This window comes from Nycticebus coucang, chromosome 6, assembly GCF_027406575.1.
Source record: "Nycticebus coucang isolate mNycCou1 chromosome 6, mNycCou1.pri, whole genome shotgun sequence".
NCBI lineage: Eukaryota > Metazoa > Chordata > Mammalia > Primates > Lorisidae > Nycticebus > Nycticebus coucang.
Genome location: NC_069785.1, coordinates 128,408,003 through 128,433,343, shown reverse-complemented (window position 1 = coordinate 128,433,343; position 25,341 = coordinate 128,408,003). Strand labels below are relative to the sequence as shown.

General features: G+C 37.5%; 2 protein-coding genes across 2 annotated transcripts; one reads left to right on the top strand and one right to left on the bottom strand.

The window, feature by feature from the left end:
* Positions 1-11,903: 11,903 nt before the first annotated feature.
* LOC128588958 (olfactory receptor 8D1) lies at positions 11,904-12,917 on the top strand. The gene has a single exon (XM_053595791.1). The coding sequence runs from the start codon at positions 11,969-11,971 to the stop codon at positions 12,893-12,895; it is 927 nt and encodes a 308-aa protein (XP_053451766.1). The 5' UTR covers positions 11,904-11,968; the 3' UTR covers positions 12,896-12,917.
* A 5,297-nt stretch (positions 12,918-18,214) lies between these two features.
* On the bottom strand, positions 18,215-19,144 carry LOC128588873 (olfactory receptor 149-like). The gene has a single exon (XM_053595634.1). It carries the CDS (start codon positions 19,142-19,144, stop codon positions 18,215-18,217), a length of 930 nt encoding a protein of 309 aa, XP_053451609.1.
* Between the last annotated feature and the right edge of the window lie 6,197 nt (positions 19,145-25,341).

The window sequence follows — 25,341 nt, the reverse complement described above, 5'->3', positions numbered from 1 at the left end:
GAAAGCAGGAAAACATGAGTCAGATGAAAAGTTGTCATGGCTTTTTGTAATTGTTTTTCTCTTTTACAGGGTGAAAAATTCATGATTATTTATGAATTTTCTACTTGAGAATGATTCAGACTTTTTTGGAGATTATCAAGCAATATAATTTTCTTTTTTTTATTATATTCTTTATTTTATTTTATTTTTATTGTTAAATCATAGCTGTGTACATTAGTGCAATCACCCGTACCCATTCTAAGATGCACCATAGATGTGGCCCCACCCATTACCCTCCCTCCACCAAAACCTCCCCCCTCCCTTCCCCTTCCTTGGTCCTTTCCCCATAGTCTTGTGCTATAGTTGGGCTATAGTCTTCATGTGAAAGCTATAATTTAGCTTCATAGTAGGGCCGAGTACATTGGCAATATAATTTTCTAATCTTCAATATGCTTTGGAAAAGTACTAGAAACAAAGAAGTTGACAGAAGAGGGAGGGCAATGAACATAAAAAAATTTTGGCTATGTTAATTTTGAAAATGCTTGATATGAGAACTAGAGAGTTAGTTAATTGGAAAATCAAAATCCCTGAAGGGCAGAAAGAATAATGCTTTTAAACATTTTGAGAAGAGGAGTTGTTTTTCAATCTCAAAGCCTTTATATAATTTGGAGGATATTGAGAGGGAGCAGGGTGGGAGTGTGTATGTGTGTGTGTGTGTGTGTGTGTCTGTGTGTCTGTGTGAGAGAGAGAGAGAGAGAGAGAGAGAGAGAGAGAGACAACTATGTTTACACTGTAGCTTAGTATAAAAAATGTCAAAGACATAGGCTAATGTTATCAAGAAAGTATGCACATTTAGTAAACATCACTAGTAACTATCCTGAAGTTGCCTATTCCTTCTCTTCAGAGGCCATCGCTCAGGCTATCACTGTCCAGAACAAAGTTCAGTAGAGCATAGCTCCCATTTGGGCAAGTGAATTCAGTTTTGACTTTGTGTTAGAATAGCTATTTTAATGATACCAATGATGCTTCTTTTCTTTTGGAAATATGTAGCTGTTTCTTACCCCCCCCCCCATACGATTACCAGTTTTTTCATAACCTGTGACATCGCCTCTATCCTCACTTTCCCTTTGGTGCAGGAATTCAATCCTTTCAGAAAACGGAAATAATATCTCATTGGGACATCATTCCAGGTATCAGGACATGACCTTCAGATCACTTTACACCTAACTACAGAGCTCTCTATTAGAGATATGTGCACGAAGTAGCTAGGAATCAAGCTGTATGATATAGTACTTCTTTGTGCCAATGATTTGAACAAGAATGTTAAAGAGAACAAGAATGTTAAATATGTTTGGTCATATTTTCAGATGATGTGAAGTTGTAAAAACAATTGATCTAATTGATAACAGAATCTTGATTCACAAGGTGATTGCCACATTTAATGATATTAAAATAAACATGGGTAATATGAGATTCTATACTCAAACAAAAACAAACAAGTGTGGGAGAGACATTGGTTGGCTACAGAGAATTAAAAGTTTTTGATGATAATGGAGTCAATATAAGTAAAAAGCGGAGCTCCATAAAAGTTAATGTGACCTGTCTACAGTAGCTACATTTGGTATTTAGAGTGAGAAATGTTCCAGTCATCATTTGCACTATAGTAATTAGACTAGATCTATTTGAATGAATTTATTTAGTGGATATCACTACTCAAGGGGCCATTGAAGTATATTCTGAGGACTATGGCCATGGTAAAGGAAATTGAAATCACATATTCATTGATTAGTTCATTCTCTTGATCATTCATTTTACAAATACTTGTTGAATATCTAGTAATTGCCTGACAATATTCCTCATGTGATAAGGAGATGAACCAAAAATACAGAGTTCTTTCCCTTATTAGATTTAGGTTTTAGTTTCAAGAAAAGTTAATTAACAGGCAGACACATACACAGTACAATCTCAGGAAATAAAATGTTCAGAGAGAAAATAAAGCAAGATAAGAGGGTAGAGATTAATTGCTGATATTGGGGGACTGTTAGGTTATACATTAGCAGGGCTGAAGGTTAGTTATTGAAGTTGTAGGAGTTTTTAACATAGTAGTTTTTATTGAATAGGAGAAAGTTACAGAAAGGCACACTTTTTCTTAATTAAGGAAGACCCTTCCAAAAATCAGAATTGTCCAAAATATAAGCAGTCAGTTTAGGAATTTTTGAACAATAGGGATTGAAACAGACTAAATGGTTCTATCTGGCCTACTTTAGAGAAGAATCAAACCCTAGCTAGGGAGATGATGAAACTGATCTTTGTTTATTTACAACATTGAGGCTTTCAGACTCATTCATTTTATCACCTTCTGATTCTATTTCTTCCCCTTTCTTTCTACTCTCTTATAAGGCCTCCCCACCCCACCCTTTTCCTTTAACCTCTTTTATTTCCTTTCTATTTTCCCAGCCATATGGTCTTCTTAACAGTGTGAATTACATTGGGACACACAGTTTAATCTCTAAGGCAGGAGGGTGGTAGCTGTGCATAGGAGTCAGCCATGTTCCTTTCAAGGGGACTCCAAGTTCCTAAGGGATTGATCTCTGCCAAAATTTTGCTCCTTCTTATTCTCTTCTAAAATTTCTTCCCATGGAATCTCTGGTAGCTCCTGATACTTTTTCTACATTTAATGCTGTTATTATTATTTGGGAAAAAATTGGAACTAAAACATGCTACTGAGTAAATTCAATTCTAAGTCAACTGGACCAATGTATTATTTATGTATTAACTTCACTAGAGATTTTTGGATGTTCATAATTCACTGCACTAAAGAAGGCACTTCACTGGGGAACTCTGGTGTTTCTAGTAGGCCCAGCCTAAAAATCTCAGGTACCTCCAAAGTACTGCATCCTCTCTGACAGCATCTCTATACCAGGCGAGCATATTCCTCAATTGAATGAAATGGGAAGTACCCTTGACAGGATTAATTGTGAAAATAGGCTAAAGCTGCTTAAGCCATCGAATGACATTAACTGCATCAGAAGAAGAATAATTATTCCCTAATGAGGGAATTATTCTTTTTTTTTTTTTTTTTTTTTTTTTTTTGTAGAGACAGAGTGTCACTTTATGCCCTTCGGGTAGAGTGCCATGGTATCACACAGCTCACAGCAACTTCCAACTCCTGGGCTTAAGCGATTCTCTTGCCTCAGCCTCCCGAGTAGCTGGGACGACAGGAGCCCGCCACCATGCCCAGCTATTTTTTGGTTGCAGTTCAGCCGGGGCCGGGTTTGAACCCGCCACCCTCGGTATGTGGGGCCGGCGCCTTACCGAATGAGCCACAGGCGCCGCCCCGAGGGAATTATTCTTTACCTGAATTTCTGTAAAGAGAAATTCAGGTAAAGATTGCTTCAGTGGGCAAGAGTGCATGGAAAATTTTCTGAAAGGTACTGAAAGATGTCTAATCTGAATCCTTTTATAGGAGGAGCAATAGAGCATTTGATCTATTTTAGTCAACTCTATACTTCTGAGAATTTGGATTTCCTACAACAACAATAAATTTCAATAAGTGACCATGATAGGACTGCCAAAAATTTATTTTGGCAAGTAAACACAATATACAAAATAATAAGGAAGCAACCAAAAATTATAACTATTATTTACTGTCAGAACCATATCAAAATTTAAAGACTATTTCAAATTCCAAAATATTTTAAAAAGTAAACATGAGTCATAGTTCTTCTCATGACTCATAGTTCTCCTTGCAGAGGTCTTTTACCTCCTTGGTTAAATACATTCCTAAGTACTTTACTTTCTTCGTTGGTATTATGAAAGCTATTGAGTCTGAGATTTGCTTCCCAGCTTGATCACTGGTGTACAGAAATGCTACTGATTTTTTTTATTAAATCACAACTGTATACATTAATGCTTTTATGGGGTACAATGTGCTGATTTTATATACAATTTGGAATGCTTACAACAAACTGGTTAATGTAGACTTCATCTCATTTACTTAATTATTGTGTTAAGACATTTAAACTCTACACTGATAGATTTGACAAGAACATTTGCAGTATTCATCATAGGTGTGGTCCCACCTGCATCCAACCTCCCTCCTTCTCTTCCATCTCCTCTTCTCCCTCTTCTTCCCTCCTTCATCCTGGGATAACCTGAAACCTTCTTGAATTTATTTATCAATTCTAGGCGTCTCTTGGCAGAATTGTTGAGGTTTTCTAGATCATATTGTCAGCAAAAGTGATAGTTTGACCTCTTCTCTTCCCATTTGGGAAGGTCATTCTCTACCCTTGATTTCATTCTCCTGTCTGATTGTTTTGACCAGGACTTCCTGCACTGTATTGAGTACAGATGGTGACTATTGACAATATTGTCTAGTTACAGTTATGAGCAGAATTGCTTTCAGTTGTTGTCCCTTCCATATAAGATTGTGGGTTTGCCATATATGGCTTTAATAATTTTGAGTAATATAATATCTATGCCTATTTTGTTAAGAATTCTTATCATAAAAGGGTATTGAATATACTGAATTTTGTCAAATGCCTTTTTCTGTATCTACTGAGAGGGTCATATGGTCTTTATTTTTGTTTATGTTTATGTGGTGAGTAACATTTATAGATTGATATAAGATAACCATCTTTGCATCCTTGAGATGAAACCCATGTGGTCATGGTGGATTTTTTTTTTTATGTGCCACTGTATTCAGTTTTCTAGAATTTAATTGAGAAATTTTGCACTTATATTCATAGGGATATTGGTAAGTAGTTATCTTTTTTTGTTGTGCAGTTTCCCAGATTTGGTATCAAGGTAATACTGGCTTTATAGAATGAGTTTGGGAGGATTCCCTCCTTCTTGATGTAATGAAATAATTTCTGTAGTATGGGTACCAATCTGTCTTTGTAGTCTGTTAAAATTTGGCTGTAAAACCAACCAGTCCAGCACTTATACTTGTTAGAAGATATTTTTATTGCCGCCTCAATTTTGTTACTCAACGTTGGACTATGCAGATCATTGAGGAAGGAAATCACAGAAGATATAAACACCCGGAAAAACATATCATGCTCATGGATTGGAAGAATCAACATTATTACAATGTCTATAGTACTCACAGTAATTTAGAGATTCAATACAATCCCCATTAAAATACCAATGTAATTTTTTCAGGTCTAGAAATAATAATTTTATGTTTCACAGGGAACCAGAAAATGCCACAATAGTCAAAGCAACCTTAAGCAAAAAGGACAAATTGGGAGGCATTACTTTACCAGACTTCAAGGTAAACTATAAGGCAATAGTAACCAAAACAGTATGGTACTGGTATAAAAACAGAGACATAGACCAATGTATCAGAACAGAAAACCCTGATATAAAACTATCTTCATATTGTCATCTGATCTTTGACAATGCAGAAAAAAAATGCACTGGAGAGAAGAGTTCCTATTCAATTAGTGTTGCTGGGTAAACTGGATTGCCACATATAAAAGACTGAAACAGAATCTGTGTCTCTTGTCAATCACAAAAATTAATTTAAGATGGATAACATACTTAAATTTAAGGCATGAAACTATGAAAATTCTAGAATAAAAAGTTGGAAAAACTTTTATAGATATCAACCGAGGCAAAGCATTTATGAAGAAGACCCCAATGGCAATCACAGCAAAAACAAAAGTTAATGAATGGGACTTGATGAAATTAAAAAGCTTCCGCATAGTCAAGGAAACAATCAACAGGGTAAAGAGACATCCTACAGAATGAGAGAAAATATTTGCATGCTATAAATTTGGTAAATCTATAGCTGGCTAATAACCAGAATCTACAAAGAACTCAAGCCAATCAGCAATCAAATAACCCCATAAAAAATGGGCAAAAGATATGAGCAGAAAGCTTTCAAAAGAAGATAGGCTAATGACTAATAAATATATGAAAATGTGATCAGTTTCTCTAATCATCAGAAAAATGCAAATCAAAACCACAATAAGTCATCACATAACTCCAGTGAAACTAATTTTTATCAAAAAATCCCCAAACAGCAAGCGCTGGTATGAATGTATAAAGGAACACTTATACCCTGAGCTTGCAAACTACTACAACCTCTATGGAAAGTAGCAGGGAGATACCTCAAGGAACTAAAGGTAGACCTAGAATTTCATCCAGCAATCCCACTACTAGGTATTTTCCCAAAGGGGAAAAAATACATTTTATAAAAAAGAAATTTGTACTAGAACGTTTATTACAGTACAATTCACAATTGCAAAAATGTGGAATCAACCGAAGTGTCCATCAATACATGAGTAGATTAAGAAAAAGTGGCATATGTATACCATGGAATACTACTTACCCATTAAAAATGTTAAATGGGGCAGCGCCTGTGGCTCAGTGAGTGGGGCGCCGGCCCCATATGCTGAGGGTGGCGGGTTCAAACCCAGCCCCGGCCAAACTGCAACGAAAAAATAGCCGGGCGTTGTGGCGGGCGCCTATAGTTCCAGCTGCTTGGGAGGCTGAGGCAGGAGAATCCTGTAGGCCCAAGTGTTAGAGGTTGCTGTGAGCCGTGTGATACCACGGCACTCAACCCGAGGGCGGTACAGTGAGACTCTGTCTCTACAAAAAAAAAAAAGTTAAATGAAAACCTTTTGTAACAACCTGGGTGAAACTGTAGACCATTCTTCTATAAATGGAAAAAGGAGCACCATGCACACTCATTTTGAATTGGTGCTATTCCATCAACACTCACGTGCATATATGGAGGTAAAACTCAATGGACATCAAGAAGGTAGGAGTGGGAGGCAAGTAATGGATAAGATCATACCTGACAATACAATTCACACTATCTGGGTGAGGGGAACACTCATAACTTTAACTCTAATGGTACAAATTGATGTAGTGAAAACATGTGTACCCCCATGATATTCTGAAATTTAAAAATTAAAATAAGGTCCAAAAAACAGTGCTAACATTGGACAGTGAAAATAAACTGTTAAAATCCATAAATTCCGAATATATGCTTATTCTTTTCATTAAAAGTGCCTTGCATAGGAGTTCAGAAAATGTATTTACAATTTCACTGTCTGCAGTATAATCTTGCTCATTCTGTTAGGGCAGCCATAGTGGGGTCCTATAGACTGGATAGTTAAACCAACAGACATTAAAACAGAAAAAAGGAAAAATGACAATCTCAGAAGAAGATAGTCTTTAAATTTAGTTTTAGAAAACATTTAAATTACCATTGTCCCCCAGTTTCCCACCATTGTCTTTTAACTAATTGATGAAATTTTTAGTTCTTAGACCAAGCGATTGACTTTAGACAGGCTCAATCCTGGGAATCACTGATCTAAATTCCCTGTGTTACAAAATCCTTTTTAGTGACATAAAAAAAAAAAATAAGAAATCTCTTTTGTGATCTTTAGAACTCTTGGGATAGATAGCCTTAGGGAGCACAGAGCAGATGATATTTTCGCAGAGGGTCATTAAATGCTGAGCACATCAGAGATCTCTGGTTTCCATAGGTCTTGGGGGACTTGAGTGTGCCTTGTGTGTGTTTAATATTTCTAATGAGGACCCCGAGGTCCCTAAACCTCAGATGAAAGCTATATATCATGCGACCCTCTTGCTTCTATGATTGGGAAAGCTGATATCATGATCTGCTTCAAGGTGCCAAGAATTCGTACTCCCTTATGAAGTTTGATGTTTTACTTTTAGCCAACCAAATAATTCAGTCATTGGCGTATAAAACGTGTATTGGGCAATAGGAGAGATTTTGCTCTTTGTTGGCTGTAACAGGGATCTGGGACATAAAGTCAGCAATTCCTAAGAACGTCAATCTCTGTGCAGGATCAAGGTGAGTGTCCACTTTCATTTATGGCAATCAGATCATATCCAGTGGAAATAGTGGCGGTGCTGAGGAACACGCAGCATTTTACCTGTACCCAGGAGCATTCGCCTCGCTATTCTCTCCATTTGGTTATGTCCCCCTTTTCCCTCTTCTATCAATCTTGCCTTGTCACTTCTTTAAATTGGGTTCACAAAATCTGCAGGGATGATTCCCAGGTTAAATTCAGTCAACTCTGGTGTGATGAGCTTCACTGGGATTCCATGTGACTCTGAAGAGTTTCTTCCCTGAAGTGCTTCTGGCTTCTGTATTTGTTACTATTGTCTTCTTGTACACAGGCCCACACATACAAGTTTCTAAGAAAAAAAGATACAAGGGCAGATATAATCCAAAATAGAGTATTCATTTTTAGAATATTAAAAAATGAATACTTACCTTCTCGTCTATCTTGAAAGAATGTTCTCAGGATGCTAGGACATAGAAAGAGGGCCCATTCAGCCTGTGCAGCCCTATTTGGTCTCCTCGGCTTCAGAAACACTTGCCCCTTTGGAATAAAAACCCTTCAATAAGTTTGATGAGACTATTTCAGATTGAATATGAAACCAGCACATTGTACCCCTTGATTGCACTAATGTACACAGCCATGATTTAACAATAAAAAAAAAACCTTTAATACCTCAAATCCTCTCCCCAAAAGGCTAAATATTTCCAACTCTTCTCAAAATTTCCAAACCTAGACACAGGAATATTTGAAAATTTAACTAACCCCAAATGTTTAAAATGGTTTCATCTTTCATACCAAGGTAATAGATCTAGGTTGAAGAAGAAACACAAGTTTTCTTCATACCAGGATAGTGTTTACATTTTTCATATTGTATGACTTTCTATATTCAATCATATTCAAAAATATGTGCCACATTAAAAAACACTATACATTTTTTTTTTGAGACAGAGTTCTCACTATGTCTCTCTCAGTAGAATGCCATGGCGTCACAGCTCACAACAACCTCAAACTCTTGGGCTTAAGCGATTCTCTTGCCTCAGCTTCCCAAGTACCTGGGACTACAGGTGCCCACCACAACACTTGGCTATTTTTTTGTTGTAATTGTCATTGTTGTTTGGCAGGCCTGGGTTGGGTTCAAACTTGCCAGCTCTGGTGTATGTGGCTGGCACCCTAGTTGCTGAGCTACATGTGCCAAGCCTATACAATGTTTTTAAAGAATGAATCTTGGGGTGGTGCCTGTGGCTCAAGGAGTAGGGTTCTGGCCCCATATACCAGCGGTGGTGGGTTCAAACCTGACCCTGGCCAAAAACTGCAAAAGAAAAAGAAATGAATCTTTACATTTAATATTTTTAGCTGATCATAATAATCATTTGCAACAGGTATTATCATTCCCACTTCACAGACTAGAACACTGAGATTTATATTACATGACTTGCCCAGTGTTACAATCAGATCACAGTGAAGCCAGCCCTGGAAATTAGTTTATTTTGACACCAAAACCTTCTGACTGGTTTGCTACACAGACTTTAAGTTCCTCTTGTTAAACTCATTCAAAGTTTTGTTATCAAATAGGTGTGGGAAGTGTTGAGTTCACAAAATCAAACGAACTTCTTTTTATTGATGACTTATAGCATTTAATGCACAAATGTTCACTGTGAACTTTTAAGAGAGGTATGTGGAAATACTTTAAAATAGGAGCTCATCTATTTTGTTTTGTTTTGCCTTACAGAACATCTTGAACATTGGGAAATGCTGTGAACATCATGACTCAGTACACCCCTTTATTTACTCTTTAAATATTTTTTTGTACACTCAATATTCTATTATATCAATACAATAGCTGAAAACATCTCTTTTTTTCTTCTCCATTTTCTCTAAGCTCCCATCCAGTACAGGTAAAATTATGAGACAAAGACGTTTGAGCCGGGTCTCTGCTATTGCTGCTTTGAACCACTTCGGGATGTCCCATGTCCCCAGGTTGCTCACTGCACAGGAGCCCCACACCTTGTTTTTGTACCTCATTTGTCTTTTCCCTGAAGTGTTTTGAAAGCTGTCCCATTCTATAACATCTCATAACATTCAAATATCCTCAGAATCTCTATTCTCCCAGTTTTCTCACGAGACAGAAGACAATAGCTACTCATGATAGATTTGAATTCATCACTTAAGTAAAAACAGCAGAACTTGGTGGGAAAAAAGAGATTCTGCTCCCTGTACATCCTAGATTCTAATCTCAACTCTACTCTTAAATTCTGTGCTTCAGTTTTTTTATCACTAAAATAGGAACATAAATAATATCTATCATTTTGACAAATTAAATAATATATGTCGCACACTAAGGAGTAATGTGCACTCAGTGAAAGAGAAGGAGGAGGCAGAGAAGGGAAAGAAGAAAAAGAAGGAAAAAGAGGAAGAGCATCTCTATTGCTATTTCTGGTTATGTTTTCTTTCTTTTCTTTCTTTTTCTTTTTTTATTTTTTTTTGCAGTTTTTTGGCCAGGGCGAAGTTTGAACCTGTCACCTCTGGTATAGGGGCCAGCGCCCTACTCCGTAAGCCACAGGTGCCGCTCCTGGTTGTGTTTTCTAAATGGAAAAACAGAATACCTAGTATCCTGACAACACACAGTCATCTGAAATGGCTCACCAGGCAGCCAGTTCATGCTGAAAAAGGGTAGACCAGCTAGATTTCCAATGCCTCCCCTGGGAAAAAAATGCAGCATTTTTTTTTTTATTTCTTCAGATTCAAAGGCCAACCCACCAGGGTTCCAAGCTTTGGAAAATTCAAGATTTATAACAGTAGTAACATTCTTCTCAGACACACTCGGAAGCACTTTTCCTGCCAGAGTAAGAGCTGTTCTGTAGCATTTGGGAGGCTCCTAAGTCAACGGATAGTTCACTACTACGTTTCCAGGGAGCTGAGTTGGTTAAGGTCTGAGCAGACTCTCCCTTGTGATATAAGAGCCCCACTTTCATCAGTGATTCCAGTGGAGAAGCTTCTACCTTCTCCCTCCACCCCCAGGCTATCAGGGGACCAGGAAGTGTTTGTTATATGAGTACTGTCACCATGGACTGGCAGACTGGCATTTCCAGTCATAGAATAATGATTAGACCCCTTAATTCCAGGTCCTCTATTAGTTTAATTGAAAGTCATAGACTATTTTATTTTATTTTTTTGCAGTTTTTGGCCAAGGCCAGGTTTGAACCCACCTCTGGTATATGGGGCCGGCTCCCTACTCCTTTGAACTACAGGTGCTGCCCTGTCATAGACTATTTTCAACACTCTGAGGCTGAGTCTTTGTTTTCTCCTTGTTTAAAGATGTTATGGGAGCTGCCTATAGGCCTTAGAGTGGGAGGAAACTGGGGAAATTGAAAAAGTGTTTACATTTCTGTTCTAATCCAGGGGTCCTCAAACTGCGACCCGTGGGCCACATGAGGCGGTGTGATTGTATTTGTTCCCGTTTTGTTTTTTTTTTTTACTTCAAAATAAGATATGTGCAGTGTGCACAGGAATTTGTTCATAGTTTTTTTTTTTTTTTTAAACTATAGTCTGGCCCTCCAACGGTCTGAGGGACGGTGAATTGGCCCCCTTTTTAAAAAGTTTGAGGACGCCTGTTCTAATCTGTCAAGTGTAGAACATAAATGTCCTAACACAATAAGCGAGTAGATGAGGCGAAAGCTATGTTGATTGGTTTGATGTCAGCACGTCAGATTGTATAAAAAAATCAACACATTGTACCCCATATATGCATAAATGTGTTCATAATCTATGTGTATATGACTTAATAAAAAAAAAGGAGTTTGAGACAAAAAAAGAAAGAAAAAGTGTTTACAATTGTCCATCAATCTCGTTGACTATTTAGCTGTCAACAAATGGCTCTTCGTGGTTCTTCTCATAAAGCACACATTTTGTTTTTCTGCCTGATTTAGAAGGTAAAGATTTCTTAGGGAACAATTTTTGTGACTTGAGTTCTGGACCAACTCGGAGGAGGCCAAGGGAGCTTTAGCGCAGAGGTACCAGAAACAGAGACAATGAAAACTATGGCTCAGTCTTTCTGCTATCGTCTACCTCCCTTATGCGGGTTTGATTTTGTTTGAAGAGGAGTGGAAGTCCATGTGAATGTAATTCTTACTTTCCATTTCCACAGAAATCTCGGAAGAGAAATGGCCGTGGGAAACCATTCTGCTGCAGCCACCTTTCTCTTAGTGGGTTTAACACAGCGGCCAGAGCTGCAACTACCTCTCCTCCTCCTCTTCCTGGGAATCTATCTGGTGACCGTGGTGGGGAATCTGGGCATGATTCTCCTGATAGCAGCCAGCCCTCTGCTTCACACCCCCATGTACTACTTCCTCAGCAGTTTGTCCTTCACTGATCTCTGCTATTCCTCCGTCATCACTCCCAAAATGCTAGTGAACTTCCTAGGCCAGGAGAATCAGGTCCTTTATTCTGAGTGTATGGCCCAGCTCTTTTTCTTTGTGGTCTTTGTGGTAGCTGAGGGTTACCTCCTGACTGCCATGGCATATGATCGCTATGTAGCCATCTGTAGCCCACTGCTTTATAATGTGGTCATGTCCTCTCGGGTCTGCTCACTGCTGGTGCTGGCTGCCTTCCTCCTGGGCTTTCTCTCTGCCTTGGCTCATACGAGTGCCATGATGAAACTGTCCTTCTGCAGAGCCCACATCATCAACCATTACTTCTGTGATGTCCTTCCCCTCCTCAATCTCTCCTGCTCCAGCACACACCTCAATGAGCTTCTGCTTTTTATAATTGCGGGTTTTAACACTTTGGTGCCTACCCTGGCTATTGCCATCTCCTATGCCTTCATCTTCTACAGCATCTTCCACATTCGGTCCTCAGAGGGCTGGTCCAAAGCTTTTGGGACTTGCGGCTCTCATCTCATGGCAGTGGGAATCTTCTTTGGGTCTATCACCTTCATGTATTTCAAGCCCCTTTCAAGTAATTCCCTGGACCAGGAGAAGGTGTCCTCTGTGTTCTACACCACAGTGATCCCCATGCTGAACCCTTTAATATACAGTCTGAGGAACAAAGATGTGAAAAAAGCATTGAGGAAGGTCTTGGTGGGGAGATAAGTCTTAATTTTGGAGGTTTATAGATGGGAGAAACGAATGGTTCCAGGAAAATTATGTTCTTCTTGTTCTTCTATTGTAACATAAATAATATCGACATTAAAAAATTTTTCTGATCTATAATTGGTTCAATGGAATCAAAAGGAACTTTTTAAGCATATTTCAAGGATACAAGTCGAATCTGTCAAGTGTAGAACATAAATGTCTTAACATAATAATCAAGTAAATGAGGTGAAAGCTATATTGATTGGTTTGATGTAACCACATCAGATTGTACTAAAAAAATCAACACATTGTACCCCACATAAGCATAAATGTATTCATGATCTATGTGTATATAACTTAATAATAAAAAGAAAACAGGAAAAAAAAAGAACTTTGTAAATCAATTGCCAGAGAAACTGAAGTTTGGATAGTTTTATTTTTTGTTACTGTGATAGGAAAGGAATGAGAATTCAGATCGTTTCTAATGTTAATTAGTCTTCTCTTCCTAATATTATGTGTTTGCTATTGAATACCCACTTTGGGGAGGTATTGCAATATCCTCTGATATGAATGCTAAGAGATATGTTAACCTGATGCCAGATGTCTATTAATTCTCAAGGGAATAAATCAAACACAAAAGAAAAAGGAAAGAAAAAACCATTACAAAGGAAGAATAGCAATTTTCATCAGCAGGTCTTACTCAAAAGACTTATACTATTTTTTTCTATTCAATGTATACACAGTCTTTTTATTTCCATTTCCTTGTTGATCTTCATGGGTTTCTTTTATATGTATGTATTTTGTTCCACATTAAGGGATTACTAAGTAGAGGTTTTCAGGACTGTGTCACAGTGGGGTTTTCACTACCAGTTGCAATGGAGTTGTTGAGGTAGATAAGCCCTGCCTCCTGGGAAAGGTATAATCCCCACATTCGTTTCTGTTGAAGAACTGCCCTCAGCAGATTCCTGAAGTGAACTTATGGTTGATGATTCTGAACATGTGACCTTATAGTACAAGTATCATGAGCTTGCATCCAAAGTTTTCCCTGGGTTTTCATATTTCTCAGGCCTCAAGTAATGTTGCCTCCATTTGGGGGAGATGTGTTGCAGGAAGTAGTACTGAAATGTTTTGAATCCTTTGTATGTTTCCTCTTCCTCCAAAGAACGTTCTGTTGAATTTCTAGTATTTAAACTTCCATCTCAGATTTGTTCTCTTCACTCTATATCATACAATGAATTAGTAGTGTTTGTTGAAATTAGTTGTCTTTTTCCCTTTACTTTTTATTTAATTTTGAAATGTAGTTTTTATGACATAATGCTTTAGATTTTATCTTAGAGAGTCATTCCAATTGAGAAATACAAAATCAGTATAATTCTACAGCTACCAAAATCCCACACTGTTCTAACAAAGCTTATCTACCTTTAGCTCCTTTCTTTTGATAACTCCACCCATAATATATCTCCCCATCACTTTACTTAGCCAGATTTTAGAAATTTACCATTGCCTTGTCCACCTTCCCATTTATATGTAATCTCTTTTGTGTGCCTTGCCTATATATTTCTTTTATGTTTTCTCAGCATCCAGATAGTATCTGTATCTTCTCAAGCCCTCGCATTCCTTAGTATAGTTCACTTTGAAAGGTGTCTGTTCAGCAACAGCCACATATTACAATGAATGGTTTTCTAGATCCAGATACCTGGACTTCAAAGTATGATTTCTATCACATGCATTTCTGGTATATTCTATTATTTTATTCTGCTGTAATTAATTTTTAATTAAATTCTAATTAATTTATTATACTTTTTATTTTTATGCTACTCTTACTAGTATTATAAAACTGAAGAATCTTTTATAAATCAATTTCCCATGCAGACTTGATTCTTAGAAACAAACCAAGTGTTTCAAGTCCAGGTTTTTATTTTTTTTTGCAATTTTTTTGGCCAGGGCCAAGTTTGAACCTGTCATCTCTGGTCTATGGGGCTGGCACCCTACTCCTTGAGCCATAGGCACTGCCCAAGTCCAGGTTTTAAAGTATGTTCATAGTGTTCAGGTTTGCAATAATTCAATTGGGCTGTTTCTCTATCTCAATATAATAGGATACAACATACATTTTATGATATGACCTTACCCCATTTTTATTTGTTAATTAATAAATATACTACTCCTTTAAAGAAGAAGACTACTGGTTAAAAGGTGGATATTTATAGCCCTGGTCAGTGCTTATGCATTTAACAGACTCAGGAACAGCTTGAGAATGATTGATGGGAGTTGACTCTTGAGCTTATGGACAAGCTTAAAAACAAAATGGAAACAGAAACAGTTTTCCCACTCCCTATTGTCTTAAAGATGTTTACATGAAAAAGTCCTCTTTTATAATCAAATCATTAACTGCTTGGAAAAAGCTTCTATATGTTCGAGTTTGAAGTGCAACACTACTTGCTGATTTTTGAGTGGTTTGGTGCTGTTACTAAGATTTGCTCAACCCTCCCAACCTGCACTTCCTGAGGACATTAGATATTGACTTACAACAGGTTTTCACAGCTTGTACCGATGGAACAAAGATAAATTAGATTGTACCTGGTTACCAAACAATATCATTTAGCACTTAGTGACAGTGTCTTTTAGGAAGATCAGCATGGATATTGCCTTGCCTTGGGTCCCTGGAAAAATAAGTTTAGCTCACAAATAAGAAAACAGAATTTTTCAAATTGTATAAAACAAGGTATAAAGACACAAATGGCTTGGAAGTAAAATTATAGTACACGTGAGAAATATGGCCTGTCTATGTTATTGCCAGACAAAATAGATTCAGAACAGAAGCTATTACTAGGAATCGAGACAGACATTGTATAGTGACAAAGGAGCCAATCCTCCAAGAAGACGTAAAACAATAAATGTGTATGTACCTAACAACACAGTATCAAAATACAAGGCTAGTATAAATAAAAGAAGAAATACACAAATCCCAATTACAATGTGAGATGTCAGTTCTCTGTACCCAATAAAAAGAACACTAAAAATTAGTAGAGACAGAAGACTTGAAAAACCTATCAAATTAACCTGATTTAATGAACAATGTAGAATAATTCATATAACAAGATATACCTTTTTTTTGGAAGCACAAGAAACATTTACCAAGATAAACTGTACTCAGGGCCATAATAATAGCTTGTTAAATTTAAAAGAATTAATATTATATAAATTATATTCTTAGAACTTAAAATAGAAATCAATAATTATAAGATACCTAGAAAATACCCAAATATTTGGAAATGGAATAATTCACTTCTAAATAGTACAGAGTAAAAGAGATAATAAGAGAAATTAGAAAATATTTTATATTGGGTGAAAATAAAAGTGTAACATTTCAAAGTTTCTGGAATTCAATAAAAACTTTGCTTAGAGAGAAAGTTATAGCATTAAATGCTTTATAACATGAAAGAAGAAAAATCTTAAATCAATGATCTAAGCTAAGCTAAAACTAAAAGTAGAGACCAAATTAAAGCAGAAGAAATAAATTAATGAAGCCAAACACACAATGAAGGATATTTAGATAAGAAACAGAATAGTAAAAACCAAAAAAAAAGCAAAAAAAAGAAATGCTCTCTTAAAACTGGGTTCTTTGAAAAACATGAAGTTGATAAACCTCTACCCAAAATGATCAAGGAAAAACACAGAAAAATTTCAAATCAATAAAAAGGAAATATCAATACATGTATTACAAATATTAAATGATAATAACAAAGTACTATACATAACTGTTCACATTCATTTAACATCTTACAGAGTGGGCAAATTCATTTGTTTTATATCAAAATAGCCATTCCAGCTCTCTCATATTTATTGTTTACATTGTAAATCCTTTTGAATCCCTTTCTTTCATTTGTATCTTTGCATCTAAAATGTGTCTCCTATAGACAACTTATAGTAGAAAACTGCTATTATTCAATCTAGTCTGAAAATCTTTAACTTTTGATTGGAATATATAGTCAATTTACATTTAATGTAATTAGTGACATAATTTGGTTCATCTGACATTTTGCTGTTTGTTTTCTGAATCTTTCATTTGTTCCTTTGTTTCTCCATTACTCCCTTATTTTGTGTTAAATAAATATTTTAGTACATCCCTTAACTCTCCCCAATGCATTGTTTTGACTGAAAAATCAACTTAATTGTGTATATGCAAACAACTGACTTGTAATACTTAACACAATACTCTCCACTATACAACATTCCACCCAATAGTAATGAACAATTTACAGGCATCAACTCAGCACGCTGACATGAGCACCAAACATAATGTTGTGTCTAGTTCAGTCTGGCAGATTCCTTGACTGATAATCATCCTGAAAAGAACCAAAAAGAGGGAAGACTTGCCTTTGCTCCTTCCATTCCCATCACCTTCTCCCACATTATCTCCTTCTTTTCCCATCAGACCCTTCTTTACCCTCTTCCCTTCTCATTGCCTCTCTCCTTTCCCATCACCACCTTTTTTTCATCAAATTGCTGTATGGATTATAATAGCACATTTCTCATGCTAAGCCCACTAGGAAAAAAAAAAAAAGAAATATAAGGGTGAAGGAACCAAGGTCAAGCCTTTGTATAAGAGGAGTAAGCAAAATCACTAAACAATAGCAGCTTGGACATCTCCTTGCCACATCTGTGAAGCCAAACTCAAATTTTCTAATACTGAAAAGCAACAGACTCATCACCCCTTCATAGAATCTATGTATCTATCTGCTCCACATTCTGTTTTACCCACTACCTCAGCACCAGTTCAATACTGATTTTTTAGGTCTAAGGGCAACAGACAGGCCTTGTTAATGATAGATCACATAGTACCTCTGATACATTCATAAGAGACTGGTCTTAATGTTCCATCTACAATTTTTTTTAAACACAACCTCCTTATGTTTCAGAAATCACAGGATACCGCCTGAGCCATGTAAACTTCACTGACTTTTTCAGGAACTTCTAGACTATCAGATGGTGACTTACCCAATTTAGACATTTCAGGAGATAATAATACCAGTGCAGATGACATAGTGCTAGAGTAAGGAGGAACAGAAGAGAAGAGGATGTAGAAGAGAAATAGAAAATTGAAGAGAAGGTTCAGGATCTTCTTCCAACTGGGAAGAGATCATTCTTCCTGGGAAGGATAATTTATTAGTTATTTCACCTCAAATCATTTGCTTTATTTATTTAAGTCTTACCTTCTTCATCTGTAAAAGGAGGCAGTGATAATACCTGTGTTCTCTATTGCACCAAAGGAAATACCGGGTTAAAGCAGTGTGGTCTTATTGAAGTGTGAAGCTACTGGGCTTTCTCTATCACTTCTCAGGAAGGCAGGCAGGTCACCTGCCATAGCACCTTCCTCAGGGAATATTTAACTTCCTTATTTCTCAGGCTATAGATCATAGGATTCAGCATGGGGGTGACCAGGTTGTTCAGAATCTGAACAGTTGCATTAAGCCAGGGATTGGGGGTAGGCTGTAGGTAGATGAGAACCACTGGCATGAAGGAAAGGAGGATGGCAGTGAGGTGGGCACTGCAGGTGGAGAAGGCACGGCGTCGGCCCTCTGTAGATCGAATTTGAAGAATGGAGCAGACAATGAGACCGTAAGAGGTAAGAATGAGAAGGAAACAGCTGAGGGACATGAGGCCCACGCTGATGAACCCCACCATCTCCAGGGCTGAGGTGTCCGCACAAGCCAGCTTCAGCATCACTGGGATATCACAGAAGTAATAGTCCACCTCATTGGGGCCACAGTAGGGCAGTTGGAAGGTGAGAGTGGTTAGAAAGGTGGCCTGAATGCAGCCAAAAAATGAGGTCCCCGTGGCCAGGATGGCGCACACTCGGTGGCTCATGATGACGGTGTAGCGTAGAGGGTAACATATGGCAACAAAGCGGTCATAGGCCATTACCGTGTAGAGGAAACACTCGGTGCAGCCCAAGAAATGGTAGAAGAAGAGCTGGGCCACGCAGCCTGCATAGGAGATGGTGCGGCTGTTCCCCGAGAGGTAGAACAGCATCTTGGGGGAGCTGACAGAAGGGAAAAATATGTCAAAAATAGACAGCTTGCACAGGAAGAAGTACATGGGAGTGTGAAGCCGAGAGGAGGAGACAATGGCCAGCAGGATGAGCAGGTTCCCCACGAGGGTGAAGATGTAAAAGGACAAAAACAAAACCAAGAGAGTCGTCTCCAGGCCCTCGGAGTGTGGGATGCCCAGCAGGATAAATTCAGTCACCACTGAGAGATTCCTCATTTTTGTCAAAATGTTGGACTTCAAGAAAACACACAGGACTCCAAAGTGTGAACACTGATGTCAAACTGAGAAGCTCTCTAATGGATCTGTTGGTTCCACGTGACTAAAGTCAACAAGCAACCTTCTTACGTAGGAGCAGATCTAAAAACAAAGTACAAGAGAAATTCTTGACTATATCCTGAAACTTTTGGTTTTTGTCACCATAGACTATCTCCCGGATTACATTTAAAAATCTAAGTAAAATAACAAAAATTATTTTCGCTGATAAACTCCAAAATGTAAACAGAGGAAGGCAGATTGGGAAGAGGAGAGAAAGGCTGGAGGACAAATCCGTACTGTGAGTTTCTTTTGTTTTCCCAGCCAATCTTGCAGTTTTGAACTGAGTGTGAGCCACAAATGCAGAATTGTGTGGTGGTTGCTCAGGATGCTAAAACTTTGGTGAATAACCCACACTTTTGACATAAGAAACTTGACAAAAGGAGCCTCTGTGATCAAAGTGTATAAGAAAACCCCCACTAATGAAAGCAATAAAAGAAAACAAAGGAGTAGGGCGCCAGCCCCATATACCACAGGTAGCGGGTTCAAAACCAGCCCTAGCCAAAAAAAAAAACTGCAAAAAGGAAAAAAAAAGAAAGAAAGAAAATATATATAGGTGGAGAAACAAACAATGTTCATGGGCCCAAAGACTCAGTGTTGTTAAAAAAAAATTACCATTCTCTCCCAACTACTGTATAATCCATGTAATCCCAGTCTTAATTCTAAGAGAATGTTTTTGATATTAATAAACTGACTGATACTGAAGTTTATATGAAAAGGAAAATAATTATAATAGAAAAACACTTGAAAAAGTATAAAGCTTGAGAGCTAATACTACTGGATTATAAAACTTACTTTAATGCTACATTAATCAAGATTATGTGGTATTAGTGAAGGAAGAGTTGCAGAGCTCAAAGAACAGACTGGAGAACCTGAGGCTAGACCACAGACATGTGGTCAATTAATTTTTAACAAAGGTAAGTAAATGGAAAATAAGCAGTCGATTCAACAAATAATTCTGGAACAACTATTAATTTAAGAAACAAAATAAGGTTCGACTCCTGTAGCACAGTGGTTACGACGCCAGCCACATACACCCAGGCTGGCGGGTTCAAACCTGGCCGGGGCCAGCTAAACAACAATAACAACTGCAACAACAACAAAAATAGCTGGATATTGTGGTGGGCACCTGTAGTCCCAGCTACTTGGGAGGCTGAGGCAAGAGAATCGCTTCAGCCCAAGAGTTTGAGGTTGCTGTGAGCTGTGACGCTACAGCACTCTACTGAGGGCGACATAGTGAGACTCTGTCTCAAAAAGAAAAAAATGAAAAAGAAACAAAATAAAACAAAACCAATAATTCTAAACCCATTCCAAGTATTAAAATATACTTCAATGGATCATACGCATATATTTACCCACGAAATGAGAAACTATTAATGTAATACCTCTGAATACTCACATTGCCAGCAGGGACATAGTGGAATTTCCTACAGTATCATAAAAGGTAATCCAACTCACATTCTCTGGTTTCCAGAAGGGCAGTCTGTCCCAGCCTCAGGAACTGAAATATGGTGTTCATAAAGGAAGGTTCCAAGGACATACATGTACTATGAACACTTGAACATACTCATTTTGCTAGATCACTTTCTTCAGATCTTCTTGGGCATATCACATGATTCAGTCATTGGTAGGTCTAAGGGAGCAATGACATTGAAGTTAAGCACATGTGCCACCCAAAGTCAAATAATAATAAAATGCTTTGATAAAGGAAATACCGATATCATTTCCCAGTCTGCTTGCTTTGAGAATGGACTCTAATGCTCACCTTCGCGTTTCTTGCTTCTTTTTGTTTCTTAACGTGTTTAAGTCTTTGAACGTAGCCACGTTGTAAGACTTCCACTTCAATTATAAACACGTTTCTGGAATTATGTAGGTGTCAACAGTTAGCATCACTATTTAAGACAGGATTTAATAAGTGATAAACAAGCATTTAATTATCATCTATGTGTTCCTCCTAGACACACCTTTAAAGCAACATTAATAAATTTTGTTCATTCAAAGGAAGATTATATATTGGTAAAGTGGCTGTAAACCATCCTAGATGAACATTACTTATTATAAATAACAGTTAATATTGATCGAGCATTTACAATAGTACTATGATAATTTTTAGGTTTAGATGTTTCTTTTCCTTTTTCTTAAGTCTCAACGCAATCCTGCTAATTATGAGAGGAAACTAAATCACAGAGAGCTTGCCCAGTTTGACCACACAGCTGGAACATGACCATGAGAAGAATACATTTCAGGTCTGATCCCAATGCCAGAGCCTCTAAGCCTTCCCTGTGAGAGCTCCCCTACATGGCACTTGATTTCAGATACTCGAGTACTATGTAAGTTTGCTCTGTGCTTTTCCATGGTGAATAATCAATTAAAGGGTGTAGAACTACTAAAAACTTTGATTTCAGCTCAGTATAGATAGAAAAAAACAAAACAAAACAGTGAGGTAAGTTGCCTTGTGAAGGACTGAGTTCACCACCACTGGAAAAGTTGAAATATAGATCAAAAGACATTCTTTCAGGGATGTGATAAAGAAGATTCTTCATTAGAATGCAAGATTATCTTACGTGAACCCTTTATATCCTTTTAACTCTGAGAGTCTTTTATTTTGTTACACAGTCCATCTTTTCCCACATAACCCAAGTAGGTGCAATAAAGCTTAATAAATGTTTCTCCCAGTAAGCAAATGATGGTGGATTAAACAGGGTATATATCCACATTTAAAACAAATAGCAGTAACAATAATAACAGGCGCCTGTGGCTCAGTGAGTGGGGCGCCGGCCCCATATGCCAAGGGTGGCGGGTTCAAACCCAGCCCCGGCCAAACTGCAACAAAAAAATAGCCGGGCGTTGTGGCGGGCACCTGTAGTCCCAGCTGCTCGGGAGGCTGAGGCAAGAGAATCGCGTAAGCCCAAGAGTTAGAGGTTGCTGTGAGCCGTGTGACGCCACGGCACTCTACCGAGGGCAGTACAGTGAGACTCTGTCTCTACAAAAAAAAAAAAAAAAAAAAAAGAATGCATCTTAAAAGAAGAAAAGTACATACCTTAGGGAAGGCCAGAATATCACTACAGAAGAGTCTCGGGATGGTAGAATCTCACTGGGATGTTTTTGTGTGTGGTATGTAGTTGAAAACCAAACAAAAACCTAAGTTACCTTAAAACAAGTATGCACAAACATTGTACTGAATGCTGTAAGTATACTTAACTCTTTCAGTTCTTACTACAACGCTGTGAGACATGTAGAGAGAATTCCTATTTTACATTGAGAATTGAGGTGAGACTTTAAGTATATTTAAGTATCTACATCACTTTGTGGGTATAGTTGGGTCCCACACATAGAATGACTTGTTGAGTAGTTATCAATTTTGACTCCTTAATACTCATTCAAAATTAATGGCAAAATCTAAATGATGTTATTTAGATTCTATGCTTTTTAAATTCATTCTCATAAGATGCCTGTAAGATTGTGGTAATCGACCTCAGTTTTCATACAAGAGAGTTAAAAACTTTTCTTAAAACCTAAAAGTGAAGAGCAAATCATACCCAGATCTTCTGACTCCAAATTTAGTGTTCTTTCTGATATATCATCACTGCCTTCAAAAAGACTTGATACAGAGAACAATTGCCCCTATGTAAGAAAAAATTCATTCACAGATTCAATCTACAAATTTGGAGAAGTCTTCCTGGCATGCCTGCAAAATCAGCTTCCTGGCATGCCTGCAAAATCAGCTTCCTGGCATGCCTGTATTTATCAACTATTCTCTGAATAGTTTATTGTACTGTAGTCTAGCTCAGGAGAAGGATGCAAATCTCTCAAGATTATATTATGCATAATTGAGTCAATAGGTCCCAGAGCGACAGAGACATTTTCCTACCCAAAGATGATTCCCCAAGAGTATACCTCATGTTATGATAAAACATAAAGGAAAATTTATGTCATTTTATATTTGGTTCCTTTAGAAGTAATAGCCTGTCTCCTTGTTTAACTCTGAAGTTCTAATATTTGGTAAGCTTGCAGAGATTTCCCCCCACTAACTGGCCTAAAATGACCTCCCCTGCCTAAAATGACCTCACCCATAGAGGTAGATCTCATCTCTTTAAATGGCAGTTTTAAGTCTTTAAACTCAGGTACTACAAAAACACATGCAATACATATTCAAGAATAAAGAGGTAAAGGCTCCATCTTTTAGTACATTGGATTCCTACTACTCCATTCTTGTGATATGTACTAAGAAGAATGTTCTCCAACTCTATCCAGGTTAATACAAAAGATGTAAAGTCTCCATCTTTTTAATGGCTGGATAGTATTCCATGGTGTACATAACCATAGCTTGTCATTCCATTGGTGGGCATTTGGGCTGTTTCCAGATTTTGGTGATTGTAAATTGAGCTGCAATAAACAGTCTAGTGCAAATGTCCTATAGCTAAATGGTTAGAGCACTGGTCCTTTGCACCACCGATATTTTTTTTTAAAGACAGTAAAAGGAAAATAAAATAGAGAATAAATAAGATAGATCCACAGTAAACAGTATCCAAGACTTTTATGTTTAAATATCTAATGCTCTCGTTTTAAGTCTAAATGGCAAGAAAATCTCCTCTATGATAGCATGAGTTATTTTCTACTCTGTGTTGTTTGGTCCCCAGACATCACTCTGTCACCTGATTTTTTATATTGACTTATCAGTTGCAAATCTATGTAAATATGTTTGAGTTTTTATGCTGCATACTTTAATTCATTTCAAGAATAAACTTGACTTGCTTCAGGAACTCCATAGTTGTCAAAAGGATTTAATGGCTTAAGGAATCAGGTATGCACAGTTATCACACCTGTGTGGGATGTGCCGCAGAAGGAAGGCAAGACTAACATTTGTAAATCATTACATAGAAATAGCCAAGGATGTTGCAAGTTACCTTACAAATCTTAAAAGTTTCTCCCAGCTTTAATGTAACTCATTGGAACAACAACAGAAAGAAAAACTCAAAATATCTGTGCGTAGCACTTGAGTGACGACTATGTTGGCTGTCTGAGGGCTGTCCAGAAAGTATCCAGCCACACATGTCTCTAATTTGCATCTTGCCCAGCTGGAAACTTTCCGGACGGGCTTTTTATATAAATATTTTATAGCGGTAAAATATCCAAAAATGTATCAAGGACTTCACAGGCATCAGGCGTTCAAGTCGCTCTTAAAAATGTGGCAGTGAAGTACATATCCGGGAGAATGTTTTCATAGAGGGGGTCCATGCAGAATTCAAAATAAGCAGGCAATTAGAAACAAGAAGGATGATTGGCAAAGCGGGGGTTTACTGGATTGGATGTAATGACAGTACACACGTGGATGTGTTACTCAGATGCTCAAGTTCTGATTGAGTTTTCTTTAAATAAAAGAGAGAGGACATAACCTTGAAGAAAAAGAGGTGGAGTGGAATATGGTAGGGAATAGACTTCTTTTTGTTGGCTGGAAATGTACAAAGCGAAGGCATACAGGCATTCATTGCTATGGTTTATATTGTTTTTTAAGTGGATAGAATAAAAGAGGTTGTTAATCATGGCTAGAGATGGTGTTATTTTTATTATGTTGAGGATTATGTTTTTATCAATTTTACAAAAGCACATGAGGGTGATGAGGATGGCCTTACTGGGTACATGTATCCATATCATCCTCAGTATTTCTTATAATCTGTGTTTCAGTGATACATACCAGAGAAAAAAAGCCAAGGGAAATGGAATTCAAAAGTCCATAAAATAAGAAATAATTCAATAGTATCCCATCAAATGAGGAAAACCATTAACAGAGACACTAGAATGAAATGTGTTCATAGAATGTGTTAGCCAAAGCCTTAGATCTAATACGATCTTCTCCACGTTAATCTGTTCACAGAGGTATTCTTCTCTTTAGCATTTTCTTCAAGGCAACATTGGCATGTTTATTCTGAAGGCTATAAATTAGTGGGTTCAGCATGGGCATCACAATAGTATAAACCACAGCAGAGACTTTCCCTTGGTCCATGGAGCTGACTGCTGACGGCTGCAGGTACATGAAGGCTGCAGATCCAAAGAAGACAGCAACAGCCGAGATGCGGGAGCTGTAAGTGCTGAAGGCTTTG

Excerpts from the sequence above, each read along its gene's own strand:
- LOC128588958 (XM_053595791.1), top strand. The coding sequence starts at position 11,969 with ATGGCCGTGGGAAACCATTCTGCTGCAGCCACCTTTCTCTTAGTGGGT.
- LOC128588873 (XM_053595634.1), bottom strand. The coding sequence starts at position 19,144 with ATGAGGAATCTCTCAGTGGTGACTGAATTTATCCTGCTGGGCATCCCA.